General features: G+C 53.6%; 1 protein-coding gene across 1 annotated transcript; it reads right to left on the minus strand.

Annotated features, from left to right (window-relative positions):
* Positions 1-721: 721 nt before the first annotated feature.
* Positions 722-20622, minus strand: PMP22 (peripheral myelin protein 22). The gene is made up of 5 exons (XM_052808102.1): positions 20495-20622; positions 19329-19429; positions 18050-18140; positions 6937-7077; positions 722-2319 (listed from the first exon to the last, which is right to left on the minus strand). The coding sequence occupies exons 2-5, from the start codon at positions 19404-19406 to the stop codon at positions 2153-2155; spliced, it is 477 nt and encodes a 158-aa protein (XP_052664062.1). The 5' UTR covers positions 19407-19429; positions 20495-20622; the 3' UTR covers positions 722-2152.
* Positions 20623-21370: the final 748 nt, after the last annotated feature.

Consider the following 21370-nt stretch of genomic DNA (forward strand, 5'->3'; position numbering starts at 1 on the left):
CCTTTGGGATGTGGCTGGGTTGAGGGCTTTGGGATCTGGCCTGATGTTAATAACTGGCTTCAACAAGCGACCTTGCAAGAGCCATTGTGTTTCTGCCAGCACCGGTTGCTACATCAGCTCGGATATTTAATAGCCAAATGAACGAGCAAACGGAAGTGCGGACGCTTCTGTGCCAGCCATTAAGGCTGCGCATACTGCGCACAATGTGCTAATCCCCCCGGCTGTAATTGCACCCCCAGGCTCTGGGTGTTTCGGCGCACAGGACAAAAGTCTTCTGCTGTTTGTGCCGGGTGGCAGAGCCGGCCGGATCCCCCTGGGGCAGCTGATGCTGACCTGAACCGTCCCTGCTCAGGAGACTGGCAGTGGAGAAGTGCTGTCCTGCCAGCTGCTGCCTGGCTGCTGTCTTTGGGAAGTTGGTGGTCACACCCCGGGAGTATCTTAGGACAGAGGCAGAAAGATGAGCACACACCAGCACGACGACATGGGCCCTGAGCTCAGTTCCTGGCCCCAGCACTAACTCTGGTGCAGTCTTACCCCTCCGGCACAGGTACATCTGCCACGCAGGCAGCCCAGCAAGCTCAGAGCCTCTCTCAGCAGCATGAATTATCCCACAGATCTGCTACATGGCGTCACGGAGACCTTCTGTGGGATGGCCGTGCAGGCAGGCTGGTGGAGTGCAGCCTGGCTCTAACCCGCAAAAACGCCAAAAAGCAGAAGCAACTGAGTTATTCTGACTTTTATTTCATTGCTTCTTAGTCCACACAGTCGGTATAAAATCAGAAAAGCAAAGCAAAAAAAAAAAAAAGAACCAAAAAAAACCCCAAAACGAAACAAAAACGACAACAGCAACACAGTGTCTGGAGTCCTCAGAAGGCAGCCTGGGGTCTGCACAGGTGCCCATTCAATTCATGGCCAGACACATCGCTGACGCACAGACAGAGGACAGACATCTCGCTCTGGCAGCAAAGACCGACAGGGCTCCACCCAGAGCTGTTTCTGTTCCTCTTGACCACGGGGGGAAAAAAGGAACCTCAGTTATAAATGCTTTATTAAAAATAATAGTAAGAGCAAGTCTAAGTACAAAAGCAGTTATAGCTCATTTATATTACACAGAATTATTTCTCATTTCTAGCTTTGTTGTTTACCTCACGATTGTTAACTGAATTTCCAGTGAATAAGGTTAAATGGCTAGCAATATAAGGAATGGTAAATAGATAGCACCATTTCATATATCTGGTATTTGATTTCATAGATATACTGGGTTTGCTTCTTTCTCATCGGTAGTTTAGCTCCACGGCAAGGAAAAAGCACGTTTCACGGTTGGGAGCATCAGTGCCCCGGCTGCTCGGCACGGCACGGCACGCACCCCAGCCCTGCTGGCACAGGGGGCACCCCCAGAGCCCGCCCGGGCGAAGGAGGACAGCCCTTGCTGGATTGCAAGTCAACCTAAGTGATTTAAAAGCCCAAATTCCCAGCGGGTGTGGTGGCAAGGCAATGGGACTTAGGCACATAAGTCATTTAGGCACTTGGGGCAATCAAAGCCTTTGCTCCGAAATCCTTCAAACCTTTCGGAAGCATCTCCCGTCAGATCTGGACGTGCACTTTGGTTACCAGGATCACAGCACATGGCAGGAGCGGGGACCAACCCTCCAGCTGGCATAAACAGACACAACTCCAATTTACGCCAGCCTAAAACCAGTCAGAGCTGGGGTTTTCTGAAGGTTCGATACAGGCTGGGATGGGGAAGGAGAGTTCAGCTCAAAGAGGATTTTGCATGAGAGAAAAATCACCGCGCTCTTGTTACACTGTTAGGAGTAATAGTTCCTTAGGCACTTGCTTTAGGCTTTAAAACATAGCGTATGGTCAACAAAAGCAAACAATACTATGTACATATATGTAAAAAGTGTTATAAATAGGTTTTTTAAACCATAGATACTATATACATCTTCAATTAACAAGTAACCCTTTGAGTGTTTCCTTTTGGGGTCGGTTGGGTTTGGTTTTGGTTTTGCTGGGAGGGTTTATTCCTTTTTTTTCTTTTTTTTTTTTTTGGTTAATTTTCTTTTCCGTTTTCTCGTCTATTTTCCCCCGCCTCCGTCTCCTCCGTGGACGTCATGAGTGCCCTTGTCACGCCACGCCGCCTCCCGCGGCATCACTCGCGCTTCCGTAGGATGACATAGACGATGCCACTGGCGAGGGCCAGGGGGAACGCCAGCCATGCCAGGATATAGGCGAAGCCGTAGGAGGTGTCTTCTGAGGCTTGGTGCCAGTCCGTGTGCCTCACTGTGAAGATGGCCGCGGCACTCATCACGCAGAGCCCTGCCAGGGAAGCGCATATAGGAAGGGGTTAGAGATGCCACGCAAGGAGCAGTTCCCTGCTGGAAACCCAGAGCCAGAGAGGATAATAGCCAATACCAGCATAGGAAACTGTTTTAATTTTTGCCCCCTTGTATCCCATCTCCTGGAAAACTATGGTAGGATTTGGGGGGGGGGGGGGGGGGTGGTCTCTGCCCTGGCTGCAGGTGAGTGGGGATATCTCTGCCAGGCTCTGAGCAAGCAAAGCCAGAGCCCGTGGGGCAAGCAAAGCAGGAGCCCCTGGAGCAATCAAAGCCAGAGCATCACCTGGGCTAACCCATCCCTCAGGCAAGCATCGGGCATCCCCCAGCTCTGGGCTGCTGCTCCGGACCAGCCCCACTCGTTTAAAACCCAGACTGTAGCCTGAACCACCCTACCAGAGATGCTGCAAGAGGTCAGACACAAAACCCCATTTTTTTTTTGAAGCACAAAAGTTTCTTTATCACCTGCCCAGGCAAACACAGCTGGGGGCCACAAACGCTCTGGCCAGGCAGGGTCTGTGCCCTGCAATCCCCCGTCCTCCTCCCAGGCTGCACAAGGAGCTCAGCTGCAAACCCTGCTCTCTGCAAGCCCTGCTGTGCCCAGGGCTTGTCCCTCTTCCCCGGCTCCCGGCGTCCACCCTCGCCTGCCAGGGGCCAGCGCAGGTCCCCGAGGGCTGTCCGGCCGGGCCCAGCTCCGGTAGGCAGCGTTTAAGCTTTGTTGCAAAAACAACCCATCAGCATTGGGGACTGCCCAGAGCTAACACAAAGCCACCTCTATTTCTGCCTGAAAACAAGCTCTTTCAGTCAATCCCAGCAGTTCTATTATACAGTCGTGGGGCTGTTGTCGGAGCTGAGTTCCAAATCCCCTGCACGGACCTCGGGACCACCTACATTTAACCACCGTGATATTTGAGCTGTAATTCCACTTGACACTGCTCCTTTGTTCTGGGAAAGTGCAGAAGTGGGAATATGTTTCATTAACGCGTCGCTGGTGCAGTTTACATTCTCTAAGCAAGAGAACCAACTCCCACTGCCCCAGCCCATGCAAAGAGAGCACAACAATTGTCTGCCGATGCTGGTGGGACAGAGAACAGGCGTGCAGCCACGCTGGTCACCTACAGACAGCAGAAAATACAGCCGCTATTGTCCACATAAGGAATTTGGCAAAATGGAGGCAACTGTTACGACTGCACTTCTGCAGCATCTGCACTGGTTTTGGCCTGGAGAACATGCTTGGGAAGTGAAGGACAGTTGCATTCAGCTGCTTGCACCAATGTAAGCAGTAATGCATCACCACTTTAGAGCCTGATTTTAAGAACACGCTCTAGTCTTGCTTTGACAGGCCAGGAGGGCAAATGCTACCTCATCTCTGTTCCTGCAGGTTTGCACATGCTGCCCCAGCCCTGCAGACGAACCAGGCTGGGTGCTGGTGCATGCTCAACGTTAGCTCTCCAATGCAGGTTTTTGCAAATAGCTGTGGGATATGTGGAAGGCACAGCCCTTGAGGCTGAGCCCACCCTCTCCAGCCCATGGGGACAGCAGCTCTAGGGCGGGAGGGATGAGAGATGAGGGATAAGTGATGCTGATGCTGGAGAGAGTGATGGAAAAGTTGGGTCAAACCCTGAGAGGCCCAAACCAACGTCTCTGTCATGCTCGGCTGTCATGGTTTAACCCCAGCCAGCAACTAAACACCACGCAGCCGCTCACTCACTCCCCCCCACCCAGTGGGATGGGGGAGGAAATCGGGAAAAGAAGCAAAACCCGTGGGTTGAGATAAGAACGGTTTAATAGAACAGAAGAAACTAATAATGATAATGATAACACTAATAAAATGACAACAGCAATAATGAAAGGATTGGAATGTACAAAAGATGCGCAGTGCAATTGCTCACCACCCGCCGACCGACACCCAGCCAGTCCCCCCGAGCGGCAATATCCCTGCCCCCACTTCCCCGTTCCTATACTAGATGGGACGTCACATGGTATGGAATACACCGTTGGCCAGTTTGGGTCAGGTGCCCTGGCTGTGTCCTGTGCCAACTTCTTGTGCCCCTCCAGCTTTCTCGCTGGCTGGGCATGAGAAGCTGAAAAATCCTTGACATTAGTCTAAACACTACTGAGCAACAACTGAAAACATCAGTGTTATCAACATTCTTCGCATACTGAACTCAAAACATAGCACTGTACCAGCTACTAGGAAGACAGTTAACTCTATCCCAGCTGAAACCAGGACATTGGCTTACACAGCTAGGAGAAGTTACCCCTGGATGTGATGGACGCAGCAAGGATGGAGCAGAGCTGTTGAGGGCCTTTTGATGCCTTCGCGATGGCTGAAATCCCCTCAGAGCAAATTCAACTAGACTTCGGGGCATGTTTCCAAGCAGTGTGGAGAAGGTGCTGGGGATGCATCCTGCCCTGCTGCTACACAACAGACCCAACCGACCTCGTGCATCTCCTCTTGCCCTTACCGCTGCTCCCCAGTTCCCCTGAGCCACAGCTGAAGTCGTACTGGAGACGAGCCCCTGCCCCTCAGGCACCGCTGCCCGGTTCTACCACCCAACCCCTAGCACCCGCTGGTTCAGGTCCAGCATTGCTGTTGCTCAGGCTCCAAAACTGGAGACCCTGAGCTTTGCCAAGCTGCATCACCCCAGGAGGAGTTGCAGGGTGATGGAGAGCTTCAAGAAGAGCCTTCTCATCCCCTCCCAGAAGGAGGGAGGTCCTCTCCAGCTCTGCTGGAGACAAGAACAAAGCACTCAAGCAGGTAAGACCCCGTCCCTGGCAGACCTGCAGCAGGACTTTGTGGTGCTGGGGCTTTGCAAGGTGTGGAGGAACACCTGCAAAGCCTGAATGCCACAGGAATTTCCTCCATTGGCTTTAGACAGCAGTGGCCTTCCACAGCAAGCTGCAAGGAAACCACATCAGGTTCAGCTCCTTTGACCAGAGCCATCCATACCTCCAGGTGGGATATCCTGGCAGCGCTGGCACAGCCATGTTGTGTTTCCTACCAACCACCCTGAAATTTAGGGTCACAAAGACCACAACTGCCCTGAGCCCCCTCCTCCAGCCCTGGCCAGGGACAACAGCAAGGATGGCCACCAGTGCCCACCTCTGCATGGTCCATCTGGACTCAGACCTCTGCCTATGGGTCCCCCAGGCCATGAGGAAGCTTCAGGGGGATCAGGTCACACTTTTCCTGTCCTTCATACTAGTGGGGGATGGATTTGACCCATGTCTCAAGCCCAACAAGGAAAGAGATGGTAGGTCTATGGCCTGACCCTCCATCCCCTTAGGACACCCAGCACAGCATGGACAGGAGGGTTGCAATCCCATTTTCTCTTCCTCTGAGAATGAGGAATCACCAACAATCACTCAGGAGAGAGAAGCCTTCTGCTCCCAGATCTATTAGACAAGCTCTCAGGCAGATAATTGCATTATTAATGCCCATTTCCCCTCCTTGACTCCATGGCTGTAATGGATTTCTACACAGCTATCTTTCCAGAGACAGTGAACTGATCTGAACTCATCACCTGCATTATGGCCAAGCAAATACACTTACAATAGATTTCATGCCACACTTGCTAAGAAAGGTTAGCTCTAAACTTTTCCAAGGTTTGTGAAGGCCAGTCACTTAGAGGATGCTCAGAAACTCTGTCTGAATTCAGTGGATGAGTTTTTCCACAGATTCAGTGGCAGGACTGAGGGTGGCTTTTAGTTTAACATCTAAAGCTCTAGTAAACAATTAGTCTCCTTCCCAGACAGTCTGTCATAATTTAGCCAGAACCTCATTGCACAATTTAATTTTTCTAGTCCGAATGCTTGAAAATCCTCTCCACTGTTTTCATACGTGGAAACGTAAATGGAGGCAGTGGCTTTACAGCATCTATATTTGGAGAACTGCAACGTAGGACACGAACCATGGCTCATTTCCAGGGCTGAGTTCTTTAAGAGTTAAAAATAGTAGCTGACAGTTCAAAGTCAGCTGGCTCACCCTGCACGCACCAGTGGCTCTTTGCTGATGTGGAAAGCACCAGGCCCCCTTATGGCAAGTTTATAAATAATCCTCGGATCCTCTTTCACCAAAAGAGGATCGTCACTACTTCCCCCACCCCGCCTGCAGCTGCGGAAACCTCGCCCAGCCCAGTGCAGGTGGGTCCCAAAGCCAGCGCAGCCACTCTGGACCCTCAGCGCTCCACCCCGAGCCACGGGAAGAGCGGGCAGAGCCCCCGGTCTGGCAGCCCCCGCACCCTGCCTGCCCCACCGCCCTGGACCGCTGGCACAGCTCTGCCTCCGGCGGGTCTGGCACTGCCCCTCCAACACCTCCCCGGCCGGGGCAGCTACCCTCTTGCACCTTCCATGATGCAAGGGCAGAAGAGCTTGGACGCCTAACGCCCTGACAGACAGATCCCATCCCAGGGCATGCGAGACCTCAACAGACACAAATTATTCACCCCCTCTTCCCTTCACTGAGCCACGCGGGAGCCAACTCCGTGATCCTCCTGCTTCGGTACCCAAGAGCGTGCTCATTTCTACCATTGGCCTCTCCTCTGCTTGAAAGCCCTTTCCCCACTGGTGACAGCCCCATCAATCAGCCCCCACTTACCGGCAAGGATTTGGAAGATTCCAGTAACATAAAACCGCCCGCCCTTGGTGAGCGTGAACAGCTGGCAAAAGAACAGGAACAGGGACAAGACGCTGAAGATGATGGAAAGGATCATCATCGCTTGGACAGACTGCAGCCATTCTGGGGAAAGACAGACAGACAGAAACCTCAGTGTGGGCACCACAGACAGCAAGCCCCCACCACAGCCCGTGGCCTCGGCATCATCCCCCGTGCCACCATCCCACCCCTGGTTCCCATTAAGTTTCTTAACAGCTGGGGGATGTGGCCACATCCAGCAGGTGAGGTCCTCAGCATGGGCACGATGCTGCCCAGGATTTAGGATGACGTGTGCATGGACCAGCATGCTGGGGTAAAACGAATTGCAGGGCCACATGCTTTCTCAGGGAGCATTTATAATAAAATATGAGCAGCAATATCAGTCCCAATCTGAAGTCTGCAGAAACCAAGACAAAGCCTCTCCCCCAGCTTCATGTCAGGCCCTGGGAGTTCAGCTGTACTGGAAACACAAAAGCCATGTGCAACAAGCCATGAGACATCGAGCTGGCCAAGCTCAGAGGTAAAATAAATACATAGCTAGTGAAAACACCCTCTGCCCTTGTGGAGTCAAACTTTTTGGAAAGAGCCTTCACCAGCTGCCAAACACAGCTGCCTCCCAGAGCAGAGCAGACCAGTTAAACCAGCCCCTGCATGAGTCACTGCCCAGCTATTTCCAGGCTTCGTGGGTGTGTAACTCCCCGCGTTAAAAAAAAATATAAATAAACAAGCAAAATGCAGCTCCATCCCATGAGCTTGACAGAAAGAGGCAGTGCCTCACAGCAGCGGGAAGGGGCTGTGCTTACAAGTACCTCTGCCCTTCCCTTTCCTTATAAAGTTTGAGATCAAAAGGAGTATTCGCAGCTTTCCTCGAGAGGTCTTTAAGGACGTGACATCAATTAATTCACCACGAAAGCCAGGCAGGACTTGGCAGAGGTAAAGTGAGGCACAAACCGCCCAGTAAAAGGCAGAAAAATCATGCTTTGGACTGGATCCTCAGACAGGCAAGAATTAGGCAGCACTGAAGTCTCAGTCCCAGTCCCATGCTCGCACTGCAGTTTTACTACCACCAGCTTCGCTCTCCTGGCTGCACACTGCAAGAAACAGCTTTCTGCAGCAAATAGCTGAAACATAGCAAAACTTCCAAATAAAGCTACACTTCAGCTTAGCAACCTTCAATACTTGGTGCAGCCAGTGAGGCCATTTGGGACTGCCCAGAGCAGCGTCTGCTCCCAGAGAAGCGATCACACTTCCCCACCAAATCCTCACAAGCTGCAATCATGGAGGTGAGAGAGGAATTTGAACCGGAGAGTGAGGTACGGCCTTCAACTAGGACGGCAATGACGATCCACGCCTGTGCCTTTCCAGCAAATCCATGCCTGCGGAAAACATCCTGTGCAATTTAGTAACGTCTGGTGTGTTTGACTTCGGACCGTCAATTCTACCTCTTGTCTTTGCATCTTGCCTCCGGACATTCACGCAACGGAGCAAATTCAGGCCCTGCTCACCAAAGCAGACTGAAACCAGCCAGAGAGGCCTCTGCTCATTGCAGACAGCTTTTTCCTTCCCCTCCTTTTCACACCTCCCATGCCAAACTACTCTGCAGCATTAATGCACCCTGCTAAAGAGCTGCTGCGCTTCACTCGTTTCGGCACCACCAGGTTTACATCCATGCGCACCAGTTGCTGCCACTCCTTAGGAAGGAGCAGCTATCACTGCTGTCACCTCCAGGAAATCCCAGTGTGGTTTTCACACTGATGTGCACACAAAACATCCCTTATGTTTCACCTATCTCAGCTAGCCAGGCAGGGAAACCCCCCTGCCTCGACCCCACCTGACCCTTCAGCTCTGGCCATGCTCGACCACTGTGCAACAGAGGAGATAAAGCAGCTCAAGCGCTGCTAAAAATCAAGTCATAAATCATTGCTCAGGTGGGGTCATAGAAGTATGGTTAGAAGACGTCCAGCTGCTGAACTGCAATCTCCTTCCATGCTTCAGCACACAAAGGGCTCCCATCAAAGGTCTGGGAATTTGAGCTTTCAGCTCACGCCTTCCCAAGCCCTAAAGCTGTGTCCAGCTCCGTGCACCAGCTGAGCCAAAGCCTGCCCGGCCCCAAGACCTGCAGTTCGGTCCAGGACCCAGGAAGCCAAGTCTTTTGTGATTTCAAAGGCCACGGAATCCGGCCCAGAGAGGAGCCCTTTCTGCTCGGAGGTGGATGCTCCAAGTGCCAGTTATTTTAAGAGAAGGCTGTCTAGACGGAAAGCTGAGCTGAGCTGCCCTTTTAATTGCATCCGCCTCCCCGTGCCTCTTTTTTGGTTCTGAATGCAAATGATTTATACTGGCTTTGCAAAATTCCATTGTAATAAAAAGCCATGTCAGAGGAATATAAAGGCAGGCACTGAGAGAGAGGGGAAAGCCCTCGGTGACCGGAGGGGTTTCGGCAGCCAGCCGCACTGCCCCGCTGCAGCCAGAGAGCAGCAGCGGCACGAAATTGTGAGTAGGGAAATCAAGAGATGATCGCACAGACCAGAGCTCCGGGCCTGCTCACATCCAGCCCTTTGCTGACTTTTATCAGCCTCCTTTGTAAAAACAAGGGGCAGGATCCCCAGCTCATGACTCAGAGACCCACAAGTGCAAGCTGCTATACTCCCATTAAATCCAAGTCCAGCTGCCCACAGACTTCAGCTGTATTAGGATAGCTAATTGCCTTTAATTCATTTGAAAACACACTATAACTGCAGATAGTATTGCTACCTCCTCAACCCCATATGCTTTTAGGTCCTTTGCTATTAGTGCTGTGTCCTACCTACAGGCTTTTAAAAATAAAGCGCATTTCCCACAGGGAAGTCTGGGCCCTGTGAGTTGTATCGCAGGGCTGTCAGCACTGTTTACTCCCAGACTGTTATTTGTGGTTTCCCCTGGGCAGCAAGTCAGTTATTCCATTTTTCTGCTGCATCTCTTCAGCTCCGTGTTTATATCTTTGTTCTTCAGGAGGAGGAAGAAAAGGAAACAGAGTGGAAAGGACAGATAACACCCTGCATACCGCTTCCGGAGCGGACCCATTGGGAGTGTTTTTAGAGCCCTTTCAGGCAGTCAGAAACAGAGTAAGAAGTTTTTACAGAACAAATTTGAAAACTTCCCTAAGCTCTGCAAGTCCTGATGTGCTCACGCTACCACTTAAAACAACAGGGAAAAGACTTCACCCCTGGGATGGTGAAGACCACATTTCACTGCCCTGAAGTCTAACATGAAAGAAAGAAACCCAGAGCAGAAATTGAAACCTAGAGCAGGAATTGCAGCTGAACCCCCCCAGAAAGACAATAGCTAACCCAACCCCTTCCAGCAAAGCCCCAGCCCTGTTTGCAGGAGGGGGTTTATACCCAGACAATGGGTGCAGCTGAGCAGGATTGATGGGGCAGGCACAAACATGTCCTTGGCCACGAGCAGAGGGCCTTAAAGGACAGGCATTGGCTCCCCAGGGTTTCATTCACTGCTCTGTTGCAGACACCCTATCCTCTTTTGACCCAGCCAAGGAGAAAGAATAAAGTACAAACTGAAAAGAAACTTATCTGAGCAATCAGCTTATACACTCGCTGTAAGGCATCACTAAATTAGTGCTATGCATTAAAAACACCTGTGTGCTGTGACCTGCAGCTGATGGTAACGTTTTGCGCATATAGCTTTCCCTTTGCAAAATGCATATGCACTGTACACTTAAAAAGCAACCACTTCTGGGGAAGAAAACATCCACTAAGGAGGTAACTGTAGCATATAATATCTACAAAACTAAAGGGAGGAGAAATTCATGACCACATCTGCATGGTAAAACCTGCTCCTTCAATGCTGCAAACTAAATATCAGCAGGGTCAGGAACAGCATGTGCATCTACAGGCAGAAAGGTACCAGCCCAGGTCTGCCAGGAAAAGACGTATTTTCTGAGCAGAGTTTTTCCAAAGCAGACTCTCGGCCTTCAAGGTCTGACCAAGAACCTGAACCCAACTTGCATCCTCGCCTATGAAGCAGACAGGTCACATCACAAGCACTGGGGCTTGCAATGATTTTAAACCTTGATATTCAAACACCCCTTAAGAGGATTGAAAAAGGGTGAAATGAAGATGCAGAAATATTAGCTCAATTGCGTCATTCTTCTGGGCCTGAACTTCAGGCTGCTGCCCCTTGGCAACTCACTGTAGCAACCCAGAAAGGCAAAAAAGCTCAGCTACCTGCAGAGCTATTCCTGAGCAGCACAGACGACCTCCCCCGCGACCACCCACAGCCCCACCGCTCAAAGTGAACATATCTCCTGTTGAAGAGAACAGCCTCACAGTTCGTCAGCCGCACGCAGCAGACCCGCTAAGCTCTCCTAAGGAAAGAAGAGCTCCGTGACATTGCAACTTTCTTCTGCTTCAGTCCCAGACCTCCCACCAGCCTGAAGTCAAACCTTCCCAGACCACGCTCTGGGCTGCTGGATGCTCAAGCTGGGAAAAAGCAGGTTTTTCACCCAACAGTTGTTCCTTTCCTGTCCTCCTATGTCTACTCCCTGGAGAGACTGTAGGGTGTTGGATCAAGGTATTCCTGGGAATCCCACCAGAAAAGGGGGATTTTAAAGAGCTGCCAAGGTATTTGTGAGGGCCAGGGGATGCGCAGGTGGGAAACACCTGAGGTGTGGGGAGGCGGTGAATGAAGACGATGCTGCAATTCCTGCCCGAGACTTCCTGGTCCTCTTCTGTAGCTCCCTTCAGAAGGAGATGAAACCCTCAAAGCCCCCTTTTCTCCTCTTGTCCTCTTTTCCTCTCAGCTGTCCTCCCTTCTGCCTTCTCCTCGAAGCTCCATCCAAGAAGTCCCTGAGGCCAGGAGGTCCGTAGCTCTTCAGAGCTGCCACATTCAGACGTCCCATCAGACCGTCAAAGCTCACGTCACACAGAGGCAACTGCTGCTGCTGCTGAGGCAGCAGAAAGCTGCTGGCACCATGAAAAACACCTTCCAACAGCTCCACAATGCCCAAGCCAGCTCCTCTGCAAGACCCTCGGCATGGTGGCTCTGACCTCCTTTTGGTTTGTGTGTCAGAGCAAGCTAAGGTGGTAGATATATCATTTCAGACTTAAGTCCTCCAAAGGGCTTGGGTATCACCTCACACTGATTTCAAGTCCAGGCACCAGGAACAGGGATGGGGAGCAGTGGTGCCCTGACCCACAGGCATGTCACAGGGGTACACTCAGCCTGTGGCCACAGGGACACCCAAGAGTCTCATCAAGGCCAAAAAAAATGTTGGATTAAGAGTTTTCCAGCACTGCACTCTACAGTGGACTTCCCCACCCATTCTTCTGGTTTTGCAGTCATAGTTTGCCCGTAGGGTTGCATTCTTCCTTCCTTTTGGTCCTCTCCTATGGGCCAAAGCTCCCCACCCAGCAGGGAAGGTTGGCTGACCCCCCCTTAGGCAGAAATAGGGGAGCCAAAGAGCTCTGGAGCAGCCGAGAGCAGGGAAAACAGCACTGGTTCCCTACCTTTCCTTATCAGATGCTCTTTGTGAGAAGAACAAGCAACAACACAAACCTGGTTTTAAGCAGAGGAAATCCCTTTCATATCACAGGGGACATGGTTATGGCAGAAACTGGTCTGAAGTACAAAATATTCTCCTGGAATACCCCACAGTTTATTTTAGACAACTAAGGGGCAAGCTACAGTCACCCACAAGCTGGCAGAGAGGGGTCCAACCCTGCCCGAGTTAAGCCAATGTTATCTGTCATTAATGACAAAGCGGGTGCCACAGACCCACAAACCACTGAGGTTAAAAGCTGGCTCTTTGCTACTCTGCTGCAAACTGTAAAGACTCTGAAAAACCAGAGATGTCTCCAAATCAGGATATCTGTACACGTGGTCCATAAGCTGAATGGGGCCAGCTGATGGCTAGAACCTCAAATACGAAGGCTATGCACTATCACACAAAGAAGCTATGCATTATTTACCGCGTGGCTTCATTATAACAGATTCAGCATCCTTAAATACGGGTAATTTCTTGCTCATTTGCAGCTGCCCAGCAGAAATAAAGCAAACAGCTGCAACAGCGCTGTGCCCGCAGACTCAGCAAGACCCACAGCATAAGGGCAGAAGGTAACTTTTGCATTCAATAAAAGGCTGACATCATGTTCTAAATCTTTGAATCTTTAAATCTTTGAACTTCTAATTTGCAGGGGTGACTGGACTATCTCCTCCATCTCACTCTCCTGCGCTAGGAAGTGTTCCCTCACCAGTGACAAATTCTCCAAGTCTTGACCTAATTGGTGCAGTCTTGGTTCTTCCAGTGGGCTGGAGGGGAATTTGCCCCCATCTCTTTTTGTTCAAGTACTCTATACTCACTATCCATAATGGAATTAGACATCGAGAAATAATTTTCCTCAGTGCAAGGCTTCAATGCAGCCTTGCAACATCATTTTCAGCCACAAAAAGGATTACAGCAAGTTAAATGGCACCTCCATCTCTCCATACCCTTTCTATGTCATGCAAGTCCATCATTGCTGGAAGAAAGAGTCTGAAAGAATAAGGGCAGCAAAGCCACTCGGGGGGGCTGACAGAGGAAAAGCAATCGGTTCAGATGTTTCAGTTATACATTTTAAAGTGGAGAAGCAGCAGTGCAGTTCCTCCTGGGAACAGCTGATGGGTCAGGGCACAGACGCCCCTGCCTTGTGCCAGGGACGAAGATTTTTCCTGCCTCCTCCAGCACAAAGAAAATGCATTTCAAGCACCAGCAGTGCTGCTTAGGGTCCCATCTGCCAGAGCAAAGGGGCTCTGGAAGAGGGAAGGTCAGTGTGCAGAAGAGCAGAGCAATCCCCCACTGCATGGCAGTGCCTGCCCCATTGATGGGAGGTCCATCCCTGCCCACCCGGGTGGTCCAGGGCAGATCTTTGCTCTGGACGACCCACCTGGGCTTTGCTTGTGGCCACCAGATCAGCAAATCATCAGGATCATACAGCTCACGGCACTTAGTAATCCTGTGGATTGGCAGCCTGCGCATTTCCCAAGGTTTGGGGTTTTCTTTTCCCTTTAAAAAAGCCAAAAAACATCAGCCTGCCTGTGAACAAGCCAGTCATGCAAAAGCCACAGAGCAGCCACAGGAGAAACAGTAGGAAGACAACAGGAAAAATGTCTCCTGACGTTACAGAAGGATGTAGGGATCTCCACGAAGGTCCCCACTGCTTCCCCGAATTCAGCATTCCCACCAAAATCAGAGGAAGAGCAGTAGAAAGTAGCAGAAAAAAATCTCCTTGCCTGCACAAGAAAATCAGTTGTGGAGAGAAAAGGCCATTTTTGGAGGAAAAAAATATCGCTGTCTGGAAATTTGGGGTGGAATCTACTCAAGAGCACTTGAGCAGCTCAGGTCCGGCCATGTGCCCCGTGTCTGCAGTGGGATCACACAGCTGGGGGCTGGCGCACAGCCGTGCCGACACACAATTCTGGGATTCAGAGCTAAATTCTTGAGATAAGTCTTTTCCAGGAATGTCTGACAGCGCAAACGAAGCAAAGATTGCAACATTTTTTCCATAGTTGTCGACCTCTTGAAAAAAAAAGTCATTATCTAACAAGAAAATGCAGAAATCAAAGCAACAAGCAGGCAGTTGTAAAAGGCAAAGAAGTGGGCATCTGCCCCCGACCTGGCGTTTCCTCCTCCCTCCCAGCGCTTGCTCCCATCAGGACCACTCAGCCCTCACATACACAGGGGGTTCAAGCCGTGCCAAGAGGCATTTGGGAGGTGTGAGGGGTTCAAGCCGTGCCAAGAGGCATTTGGGAGGTGTGAGTTCAGCCTCCGCTGAGGCCAGCTCCATCCTGTGCCCGAGGTCTGCTAATGTCCCAGGGAGCCATGGTCCAACAGTCCTCCTGCGGTCAACCCTTGAGTTGTTTTGCTGCTTATTCCACCCCCATGGGGTAATCTATAAGGTTAGAAGCACGGTCCCAAACCTGCCCCAGCATTAAACACAAGCAAATCTTGCTGGCACCTGGTTGTAGCAAGTTCAGCTTCTTGTTGGGCATCCACGTATGGGTCATGTAAACAAAAGGGTCCCTGGGTGGCAGGACAGCAGGCAAGAGGAGGTTCATCCATCTTCACCATGCTGAGACCAAGGGGAGCATCTCAGCACAACAAACCCACCGCTCTGGTGCTACGGCAAAGCCCCCACCCATGCTGAAAACACGAGACCCAACCCTACCTGATTCCACATATTCCGAGTACTGAGTACCACTCCTTTTCAAAAAGAGAAGAAAAAATAACTGCACTACAGCAGCTGCTGCGATGGCCGGAAGAAAAACTGCCTCTACGTAAAGATCGAATTCTGCCAAAATTCCCGAACGAGGATTTCTTGCTCTTAGCCCAGAGCAGACCTTGGCACTCTGCGATTAACCGTTAAGCACTGTCCTTGGCACAGGCACAGAGAAACAAATTCTTAAGGCTTTCTACAACCCAGCGTAGCATGTACAGCCTGTGTTTTGAGAGAGATTTAAATGAGAACGGTTTGTGGTATTTGGTATAGGATCTTTCATATTTTTGAAAGTAAGCATATTCCTAGCAAAGAGAGTTTGAGGAGAATAACAAGGACCAGGCAGGGGACGAGCATAAGCCTTGGAGCTGGCCCTGCCACAGCATCCTTTCCCCACGTCCCCACTATCGCTCCAAATAGTGGTCGACCGCAGCTCCCCTGGCAGCGCAGGGGCAGTGGGACCAAGGGGCTCAGAGACGGGCAGCGGGGAGGGAGGGTGCAGGGATCCACTGGGAATGATGCTGCGTGATATTTTTATTCTGTTTTTACAAACAGATTTTAAAAGCCTTGCGTAAGCCTAGGAAATATCTTTTGATTTTGTGTTCCTACAGCACCGGTGAGCTCTGGATCCTGCATCCAGGATCCCACCAGATGAAGACTGGTCCTCAGCAGCACTGCTCCCACACCCCTGCCATGGGGTGGATGGGGCAGAAGCTTTTGCCCAAGCAAAACCCTCTTCTCCTGATGCCAGAGCAAGGCCTTCATATAAATAAGAGCTGGCAGAGAGCTCTTTGAGACTTGAGCACAACGCACCTCTACTCAAAGAGCAGCCCACTGGGGCACCTTATCAACCAAACTCAGTTGCTCGACCGCATTTTTAGCAGGGCCATCTTGACTACAGCCCCTTTAATGTTAAAAAATCATTGCTGGAAGGGATCCGGAGGGAAGCCCCTCTTTGAGCAGCTTCTGGGAACGGGGCAATATAGACTCACAACACCCAGCAGGACAGTCAGACACGGAGGAAACCATCCCAGCCGCATTTTGGACAAGCCCCTCTCAACACTGACAACTCCCCAACATACAGCATCCTGCAAACACCCAGAAAAAGCGGTGCAGGTTTGAAAAGCAAAAGATTTGGGGAGGCTTTACAGCCCTCAGCTCTGGGACTCTGGAGGGGCAATCGCTGCCTTTTATTTCAAAGCGCAAGGTCAGCAGTTTTGGAGCATGCATGAATGGCCGTGAAGCAGCCTGCCTACGCTGCAGATAGCCAGCACCGGCCAACTGCTGATGAAGGACATGGCTCCAGAAGGCTCCTCGGCTGGGATGGGATCCAACCGCTTCCCGGCCGGCCCGGACACCACCAGGCGTCAGCAGAGACCCGCAGCGGTGGCTTCGCTCCCACCGAAACCAGAGCCTGGGCCCCTGCAGGGAAACACGCCACTGATTTCAGCCCAGGGAAGATAAGAGTTTTGCACCCAGCGGGCTGGGGACTAGGGTGACCTGAACCTCCAAAAACCTCTGACAGTCTCCCATCACCACGAGACCCTTTGAAATGATTTAGTGCTCTCCACTGCAGTCATTCCTGCCTTGCCAAGACCACGTGGCATCGGTTTGCTCCTACTCCAGGACCACATTTCCAGGGTAGTATGACCGTGCTCCCAGTGACATCGGTATGATTCACAACTGGTTTCACTGGGGGTTACACCAGAAGAATCTGTTTCCACAGGAAAGCAAAAACCAGGCTAACTGAAAATAAACGCTGGACACAGCACTGCTGGCATTAGCCCCATCTTCTGGGGAAACTGAGGCACAGGCTTGCCTGACTCCCTGAGCACAGATTTCGTGTTACTGGTACCACCAGGTGCCCTGGAAACTCTGTGTAACGGCTTCTTAGCAGCACTCCTCCCCTGCTGACCTCAGCAAACAGCTTGCTGGGTGATGTCACCCAGCGTGACATCAGCCTTCACCCAGCTTAGTCCAGAGGTAGGTGTTCAGCCAGCCCAGATGTGCAGGTGCCACGGGGGCCATTTCAGCAGCAGAACAAAGAAGGACCCGAGCACTCTGCACATCCCACACGCGGTGCTCGGCAGCAAACCACAGGGCGAGCAGTGTGCCCGAAAACTCAGCCTGTCACAGCAGCAAAAAGCATGGCAGATCTCTAGACAGGGGACAGGGTGTCCTCCAGAGACACGCCATCCTCGGGGCACCATGTGCATCTTTAAAACCCTCTCACAACCACAGCAAGAGGGACGTGAGCTGAAAATGGCCTGTCCACTCCCAGCACTGCAACAGCCACCCAGCAAACCCTGCTCCAAGGGCTGCCCTGCATTTGTACATCCAAGTGTAATCAAAATGAGCTAATAACAGGAGACTGCCAAAAAGCGCTTGAACCGGTCAGCTCCGCTGCAGCTGAGTGTGCCAAACCCCCTGCCACAGTGCCACTGGGAGCTGCCCCACAGCTCAAGGGCAACAGGGCAGAGCAATGGGCATTGGGTCTGGTACCCACGCAAAGCTGCATCGCAACTTCGGGGACTGCCAAGGCCGGGGGGGCAATCCCCCTGCTGCTGGGCCAGCCCTGTGTCCCCCCGCCAGGACACTGGGAATGCAGCGGAGTGCTGCCCCTCCATGTGGGGACGGAGCAGATGAGGCAAGGGGAAGGGGTGGAAGGGAACAACTTGGGGGCAGTGCAGGGAAAAGCAAGAGGGAACCACAAATAACCTGTACAAGCAAATCTCCCTTGATTTCATAAGTCTGGGGAGAAGAATAAAAGCATGAGGCAGCAGCAGCCCTGATTCCCGGGGAGCACTCACCATTCGTGGATGATGTCAGGCAGTGGAAGACGCTACCGGAGGTGCAGTTCTGCCAGAGGTCCGCCGTGTGCCCGCCGTTCACCAGCCATTGCTGCAAAGAGATGCAGCCCTGTGAGCAGGGCCCTAGCAGGAGATGGCAGGCAGCTGCGTGCCCTCCCCCAAGGATTCGGCACCGAGAGGCCCCAGTGCGTACCAGCACGCGTGTGCCCGGCCGGGCGCTCCCAGGCACACGCTTTTCTTTAGAAAGTGGTTTGGAAAGTAAATACTGGTATTTGCTTTCAGCTGCTTTCACCTCAACGGCAGAAAAACAGAAGCTCTTTATTCTCTTTAAGCATGCACCAAGTCCCACGGGGGACGTGCACTTCCCTCCCCTCTGCCGTCCTCGCCTGGTGCCTGGCCGGGCTATTTGAATGCTTCCACGTGATTTCTAACAACTCGGAAGATTTTTGTAACGTCTTCTACTACTATTACCACGCCAAAAAAAGAAGGAAAAAAAAATACGGGAGAAGAACCTGGTGAAGCAAGCCTGGAACTCACCAGCTCCACACAACTGCTGCCTTGAAACCAAGTCCAACCTCTTCCTAAGTAGATGACGTGTTAACTGGGCTCTAGACCAAGGACAGTGCTGGGAACCCTCTGTGCAGCATGCAGCTCTCAATATTCCCCCTGCTTGCAAAGCTTAAGCCTTGAAAATTGCCCATCCAGGTTAGGAGACAGAGGCTGTGTCTAATTCATACCCTCAAAGGAGCAGAGCTGGAGAGCAAAACTGCTGGTGCTGAGGAGCCAGTGCCCAAACCAGCCCCTTTTCAAGGGGTTTTGCTCAGACTGGCTGTACTGGTCCTGGGGGCTGAAGCCCGTTAGCAGGTGGAGCTCCTTTCGGAAAGGGGAGCGCAGTGTCACCCCCACGGAGGGTGTTTTGGGTGCTCTGAGGCTGCTCCCTGATGTGAACCAGCATGGGGATGATGAGGAGACGGGCTTCAACAACGCTCTCCTCTGTGCGAACAGGGATGCCCTGAGCATCTGCTACAGCACACAACCCGGCGACCCTCCAGTTACACCTGACCGCACAAATACGGGGAGAGCTTTCTGTGCAAAATGCTCCAAACCCCCACTGTTAGCAAGACTTGTAAACGGCAAGTAAAGGTTCCCTGCTAAAAGCTAGGCTAGAAAATAAAACCCAAATAAAAATAACACCTTCTGGTCTTGTCATGCCATGCCACGCCACCGGCTGCTCCCTGCCTTGCCGGTACCCCGGTGCCAGAGGGAAGTCCGTACTTACGCTAACGATGGTGGAGACGAAGAGGAGCACCAGCACGGTGACGTGGAGCACGATGATCCCCAGCAGCAAAAGCAGCATCTTGGCGGTGGTGGAGGGCAGAACTGGAGGGGGAGAGGGATGCTGCTGAGTGTGCCTGTGCGTGTGCCTGTCTGCCTGTGAAGCCCGGCCCCGGGGGCAGCAGGAGGCGCTCCGGGGGCGGCAGGGGCGCGCCCGGCTCCGGGCGATGGTTGGGCAGCGCCCAGCTCCCGGGCTTCTTCCCTCCGGCCCCACCGACGGAGCGGGGGGGGGGTGTGTCCCTGCCTTCTGCCCGGACCCACTCCCGGACACCCCCGGGGGGTCCGCCGAGCCCTTCCCCTGAGCCTGCTTCCCCAAGCCCTCTCACCGAGGGGGCTTCCCGGGTCCCCTCCGCTGGGGACCCCCGGGGGGGGGGCTTCCCCCAGGCGGTCCCCCAGCCCGTCTCCTCCGGGGGGGGGGGGGTCCGATCCCTCTCCCCGGGGGAAGCGTGCGCTCCTCGGCACCCCCGGGGGAGGGGTCTATCCCGGCACATCTCACCCAAGAGGGCTGCCCCGGCCCCTCTCCGCCGGCAGGGGGGTTCCCCTGCCCACCTACCCACGGGACCACCGGGGATGACTCTGTCGGCCCCTCTCCCCATGGGAGGTTTCCCCGGCCCATCTCCCCTGGCGACCCCCGATTGGGGATGGGGGGCGTCTAACTCGGCCCAGCTCACCCGACGGAGCTACCTCGGCCCCTTTTTTCCGGGGGTTTCCTCGACCCATCTCCCCTCGGCATCCTCAGCAAAGGCTCTCTTGGACCCTCTCCCCCGGGGAGGGCGGGGGGGGTGGTGCTTTCCCCAGCCCATCTCCCCTCGGGACTGCCAGAGAAGGAGGGAGGGGTTGCCCTGACGCCTTCTCCCTAGAGGACCCCCGAAGCGGTGGTGGTGGCGGTGGTGGCGGCGGGGGGGTGTCCCCCCGTCCCTCTCCCCTGCGGACCCCCGGAGGGTCTCTCCGGCCCCTCTCCCCCTCGGGTGGCTGCTCCTCTCCCCGGGAGAGCGCTCAGCGGCTGCGGCCCCCCCATCAGCCACCCCCCACCGCCCCCCTCCCTCCCTCCTTCCCTCCCTCCCCAGCCGGGCTGGCGGAGCGGCGCGGCCCGGCCCGGCCCGTACTCACGTCGCGGCGGAGCCGAGGGGCGCCGGGCGGCGGGAGCGGAGCGGGCGGCGGGAGCGGGCGGCGGCGCTGTCAAGTTTCCCCTTTAACCGGGGCCACCGCCCCGCTTGCGTCTGCGGGACGGGGAGGGCCCCGCGCCGGCGCCCGGCCGCTCCTCCTATAAAGGCGGCAGCGCCCGGGCCCCGCTCCCGGCCCCGGCCCCCCCCCGAGCCGAGAGTCCCTCCTGGCCCCATCCCCATCCCCAGCACACACGCACGGCCGCGCCCGCCGGGCAGCGGGGAGATTTTGGGCGGGGGGTGCCTGCTTGTCTGTCTGTCTATCTATCTATCTGTATGTCTCTCTCGGAGCGGTTGCCGCAGCGGAGTGCGAGGCTGTAGGAAGCCGGGACGCTTCCCTGGGCAGGATCCGGCCCCTGTCCCGCGGCTGCAGCGCTGGCAGCTGGGTGTTTTCCTAAGCAGATAAGTAACGCCGGGGTGAGGGCTGGCAGGGAGCTTCCCTCTCCCAGGGCTGCATGGGGACGGGGCGGGGGCATCGTCAGCAACGAGGTTACGGGGAGAGGACAGAGAGCTCTGCTGCATCGGGGGGCTCCCCTCGCCCCGGCGGAGGCAGGTGGTGTAGCCCCGGACTGGGATCCGTGGGACAGGATTTGGGGAAGTCGAGGGGAACATCGTCTCCGATTTACGCTGCACGGCTGCGTCCAGGAAAGTGACACCTTTGCAACTTGCTCCTGCGATGGCAACGTGATTCTGGCTCTTGGGCTGGAGATTTTAGCACTTGAAAGCCAAATTCTGTGGAACTGAGCAACTTCACACTAAATGGAGGGTGAGATTTTCCAAAATCTTAGGTGCTCAGAGAGGAAGGGCTGGCTGCACTCCAGTA

The sequence above is a fragment of the Harpia harpyja genome, chromosome 14 (genome assembly GCF_026419915.1).
Source record: "Harpia harpyja isolate bHarHar1 chromosome 14, bHarHar1 primary haplotype, whole genome shotgun sequence".
Taxonomy (NCBI): domain Eukaryota; kingdom Metazoa; phylum Chordata; class Aves; order Accipitriformes; family Accipitridae; genus Harpia; species Harpia harpyja.